General features: G+C 38.8%; 1 protein-coding gene across 1 annotated transcript; it reads left to right on the top strand.

The window, feature by feature from the left end:
- Positions 1 to 677: 677 nt before the first annotated feature.
- On the top strand, positions 678 to 1,607 carry LOC109703455 (olfactory receptor 10D1B). Its single transcript, XM_020188503.1, has one exon. The coding sequence runs from the start codon at positions 678 to 680 to the stop codon at positions 1,605 to 1,607; it is 930 nt and encodes a 309-aa protein (XP_020044092.1).
- Positions 1,608 to 5,591: the final 3,984 nt, after the last annotated feature.

Genomic DNA, 5,591 nt, shown 5'->3' with positions numbered 1-5,591 from the left:
ATTAAACAAATACACTTACAGAACTAAGATACATAAAGGAAGGTGCTAATTAGAATTTGCAGTTTTCCCACTTTCACAGACATTTACCAAACTTTACAGTGATACCAGGATACATTTGTGCTGATGTTATTGCTGTTATAATTATGGTTTTCATATTATAGGTGATAATACTATGTTTATGAAGTACACTGTATAATTCACTTTAACTAGTATAGCTAATAAGTTCCACAATCAGGATTCAAATTATTTGTTCTGATTTCTAACACATTATTTTGTTCTTTTGCAGAGGGTTAATATATAGTGGGGGCTTTATTAATTACAGATATGATAATAATTCAAAATATAAATATGCTCAGAGAAAATAAATCCATTGGAACAATGTTTTGAATATATCTCTAAACTTCTGGCCTTGTTATAGGAGATGGTCACTTGCCTTTACAAAATATTCCTTCTAAGAATTGGGTTGACTAACTCTGAAATATGCATTTCTTATTATCTAAGAAATGATCTTAGAATGATCTAAGAATGATCTTGCTCATTCCCTTCTTAAGAAGTCAAGTTGGTGCTTGCTAAAAAACATAATCAAAACATTCATTAGCAAAAAACTTCATAATGTGACATTGGTATACAGCATTTGGTATCTTGGAATCTCTTCAAGTTCAGATATCCTGACAACTATGAGGAATCTCTCAGTGGTGACTGAGTTTATCCTTCTGGGCATCCCACACACAGAGGGTCTGGAGACGATGCTCTTTGTCATGTTTTTGTCTTTCTACATCTTCACCCTCATGGGGAACCTGCTTATAATGCTGGCAATTGTCTCCTCCACCCAACTTCACACTCCCATGTACTTCTTCCTGAGCAAGCTATCTATTTTTGACATATTTTTCCCTTCTGTGAGTTCCCCCAAGATGCTCTTCTATCTCATGGGAAACAGTCGGGCCATCTCCTACTCAGGTTGTGTGTCCCAGCTCTTTTTCTACCATTTCCTGGGTTGTACTGAATGTTTCCTCTACACTGTGATGGCCTATGACCGCTTCATTGCCATATGTTACCCTCTACGCTACTCGATAATCATGAGCCACAGAGTGTGTGCCATCCTGGCTATGGGGACTTCATTTTTTGGGGGCATTCAGGCCACTTTTCTAACCACTCTCACCTTCCAGTTGCCTTACTGTGGTCCCAATGAGGTTGACTATTATTTCTGTGATATCCCAGTGATGCTGAAGCTAGCTTGTGCAGATACATCAACCTTGGAGATGGTGGGGCTCATCAGTGTTGGCCTCATGCCCCTCAGCTGCTTCCTTCTTATCCTAACCTCCTACAGCTGCATTGTCTGTTCCATCCTGCAGATCCGTTCTTCTGAGGGCCGACACCGAGCCTTCTCCACCTGCAGTGCTCACCTAACTGCCATCCTCCTTTTCTACCTGCCAGTGGTCCTCATCTACCTGCAGCCCACCCCCAAACCCTGGCTTAATGCTACTGTTCAGGTCCTGAATAACCTGGTCACTCCCATGCTGAACCCCTTGATCTATAGCCTCAGGAACAAGGAGGTGAAATCCTCACTGAGGAAGGTCCTACACCAACTGGGCTTCCTTCCTGAGTAGTTGTAGAGAAAAATCAGTAGCTAATATTTAACTACACTTTATAACTGATAAAAACATTTTAATTTGATTCTTATAAGTATTTTTGAATTTGAGAACACAAGTGTTATTACTGTCTCCATTTTATAATATGAAGAACCAAGAAGCAAAGAGTTAAAGTGATTGTCCAAGGACATGTATAGAACAAAAGGCAAAATGAAAACTCCAGGATTAAATTTCTGACTCTAACCTGTGCTCTCTTGTGAACATCAAATGAAGAAGGAAGGGACCTCTTTCCAGGAAGCAGAGCAACATGGACTCTGTGCTTCCTAATCTTAATTTTCATCATCATTTTTCATCTTTCCTCCTCTTCTTTCCCTCTCACTGTGGTGCTTTTTCATCTTGGCTGCTGTGATGGTCTCATATGTCTGCATTAGGTAAGTTATGCTCATCTAAGTGTTGCTAAAAATTTGAAAAAGGTACAGCCCTGTGATTTCAGGTACCATCCTGCTATTTCTGAACCACAGAGAAGTTCTATGGAAAAGATTTGCTCCTATATGTCATATTGTTGTATAAGAAAGACTTCTGTTTATCATCTAAGACAGACCAGAGGTGGAACAAATATACCAGTGTTCTTAATGACTTACAAAGCCTGCTTGTTGGGCATAGACCTGGAAAAAGGCTTTGCTATGAACATAGCATATGAATGAGGCGAGAACAAATAAAGACAATCCTTGGAGAAGTAATTGCATTATGGTTCCATATTAAAATCTGGACTTGTTACAATGTGAGTAATACTGGGCCCAAGATATTGGTTTATTTTGTCTTTGGCTTCTTTGTTTACTGAAAGGGTTTGACTTTGGTTTACCTTCCTGTGTTTCTGATTTTTTTTTAATTAAATATGCTTCAAATGAGAAATGTACTACTTCCATCCAAGAAACTTTTATTTTATGACCGATTTTATTAACCATATACCATTCTTGGGGAAGCATGTTGCTATGAAGTTTGTTCTAAGAATGGAATAAGAAAGAAAAGACACTGGCAAGAAAGTAATGGAAGAGGAGGGGACAGAGGTGTAGACTAGTAATTTTCTTCAGTCTGCTCTACTCAGAATCAGAGACCTGCTAAGGAATGTGTCAGATAAAATCAGTAAAGCCATGTCTCTGCTTCCAGCTACTGAGGTGAGCTGGTAGATGTTCTTTGAAGGTAGGTAAACTTTTGCCTGGTCACTACTTTTAAGATCCTTTAAAAAAGTCAGTCTTGGTGCTATTTTCCCCTTGTTTTTCATTTTAAAAAAAATGAGCATAAAGGGGAATCTGGAAATACATCTCAAATTACTTTAATTTAGTGTATGTCAAACCTTTCTCAATCCTCTCAAACTGTATTCTGATAATCTTTTCCTTTCCATCAGTTTTCTGGCTGTGGCTGCCTAGACAGTCATACCACAACACAATAATCTTCAAGAATAAAAGATGGGGTCCTACTCCTTTTACATTTTCACTCATTCAGATGTCATTTGGTGAATGATTGTACTGAGGCTTGAAAATGCAACAGTGACAATGACAGGACCCATCCAATGGCAGTAAGAGTCTGCTCATGAAAATAAACAGACATACAACTAACTAGAGCAGCTTGGGACTAACAGTGTGACTGGGGTATATAATAAAGCGGAAAGTATGAAGTGCATATTCCTGGGTTGTGGAAGGAGTTCACAGAAGAGGTCACTAGGATTGAAGTTGTTTGTTTGTTTGTTTGCCTGCTGCAGGTGAAGAATTTCTGAAGAGAGCCAGGCAGTGGTAGCTGTAATCCTAGTTACTCAGGAGGCAAAAATCAGGAGAATAGCAGTTCAAAGCCAGCTGCAGCCAATAGTTCTTGAGACCTTATCTCAGAAAAAAAATAACAAAATATGGCTGGTGGAGTGGCTCAAGGCATAGGCCTTGAGTCCAAACCCTAGCACTGCAAGAACAACACAAAACGATTGTCTGAGGATTATTACTCGGGGAAAAGAAACACATTTATCAGTTGTGGGGGGTGAGTGAGATAATTCCTTTGGCTGGTACCACTTAAGTATTTGCCATTTAGGATGGAACATTACATTCTTCTTTTTTTTTTTTTTTCATTTTTCTTTTATTATTCATATGTGCATACAAGGCTTGGTTTATTTCTCCCCCCGACCCCACCCCCTCCCTTACCACCCACTCCACCCCCTCCCGCTCCCCCCCCTCAATACCCAGCAGAAACTATTTTGCCCTTATCTCTAATTTTGTTGTAGAGAGAGTATAAGCAATAATAGGAAGGAACAAGGGGTTTTGCTGGTTGAGATAAGGATAGCTATACAGGGCATTGACTCACATTGATTTCCTGTGCGTGGGTGTTACCTTCTAGGTTAATTGTTTTTAATCTAACCTTTTCTCTAGTTCCTGGTCTCCTTTTCCTATTGGCCTCAGTTGCTTTAAGGTATCTGCTTTAGTTTCTCTGCATTAAGGGCAACAAATGCTAGCTAGTTTTTTAGGTGTCTTACCTATCCTCACCCCTCCCTTGTGTGCTCTCGCTTTTATCATGTGCTCATAGTCCAATCCCCTTGTTGTGTTTGCCCTTGATCTAATGTCCACATATGAGGGAGAACATGCCATCAAGAAATATTTGGACAAAATGGTTCAATAGTATCTCCTTAAATAAATTAACATCTCTGCTTGTCCCACTTGTTCTGAGAAATGATGGAAGCACTAATGTCTCTACGTAGCCTGAGGTCTAACTCCACCTAAGCAGGAGCCTAAAATGCTAGGCACAGGTATGGGACATAGTAGTTCATATTGGATTTGGTGGTCAGTTGAGATATTTGTGAGTTCTACAGTTTAGGGGACAGTATTAAAAGCATTTAGAAAAAAAGTTTTAGTGAGAGACACCTCTTACCAGATAGCCCATCCAGGAAATTTTTAATTCATAGGGGCAAAGCAATATAAGGAATAAATGTTTAAATCTAGGAAGGCCAAAGAAGAACAAGAACATTGAAGCAGAAATTCAGAGGACATTTTTGCTCAGGATGGCTGCAACAGACACATTTCCTAAAACATTGGCTTGAAGCCTGTGCTAAGGGGCATCCAACACCTGACTCTACATAGATTCTAGTTTTCTTAAAGACCTCTCTGTTCATTGCTGTTCATTGCAGTAATTTCTGCAAGATACAACAGTACACTGCATCCATGCTTCCTTTTTCTCCTCCCCAGATTTGTTACAAAACTGATGCCTGTTCTGAATTAGACCTGTGATTTTTGTTTTGCCTACAGCCTAGCCCCCAGAGAGCAAAACTATCATGTGGTCATCCTTGGAATCTATGACACCAACATCATCACTAGAAGCAAAGCTGATGTGATGCTGCTGACATGGCATAGGGAGGATTGTGGAGAGAGATTTATAAGGGGTATTCAAGGGACTAAAGCCTGTTCTCTTCATTTCCTGCTCTCCCTGAGATCCTGACAATTTGTTCTATATCAAATAGGTTGAAATTAGTCAATGACAAATCAGAAATGAATATTTTCAATCATCCTGAAATATTTTGATCAATAATACTGATTTTGCCTTTACAAAAATTATTATTTAAGCTAAGCGAAAAGGATTATCCTATTACTATATGTTTTACAAGTTCACTGAGGGTTGAAGGACAATGATACCTGTAACTATTGGAACGCTAAATTAGTGAGAAACAACCTGACCTATTATTTATCATTCCTACCTTTTACATTCCAGTGTTTAAAAATTGTTTTTTGTTTCAGTGATATAATGACACCATTGAAATTCAGCTATCAGAAAAATACATGTACATCAAGTATTAAGCAATTAGAAAATAATATTGATAGAAACAATGTTAAGTATAAAAGACTATGGTACAATGGTTACGTCTGTCCCAATGTTCACATTTAGTGAGAGTAATGCTGTTAGTGTTTGTGGGGGTTCCCAGTAGATTCTGCCCTCATCTTACACCCTTCACTCCACTAGAAGTCATCATTC

The sequence above is a fragment of the Castor canadensis genome, chromosome 2 (genome assembly GCF_047511655.1).
Source record: "Castor canadensis chromosome 2, mCasCan1.hap1v2, whole genome shotgun sequence".
Lineage (NCBI taxonomy): Eukaryota > Metazoa > Chordata > Mammalia > Rodentia > Castoridae > Castor > Castor canadensis.
This window is presented reverse-complemented; position numbering and strand designations above follow the sequence as displayed.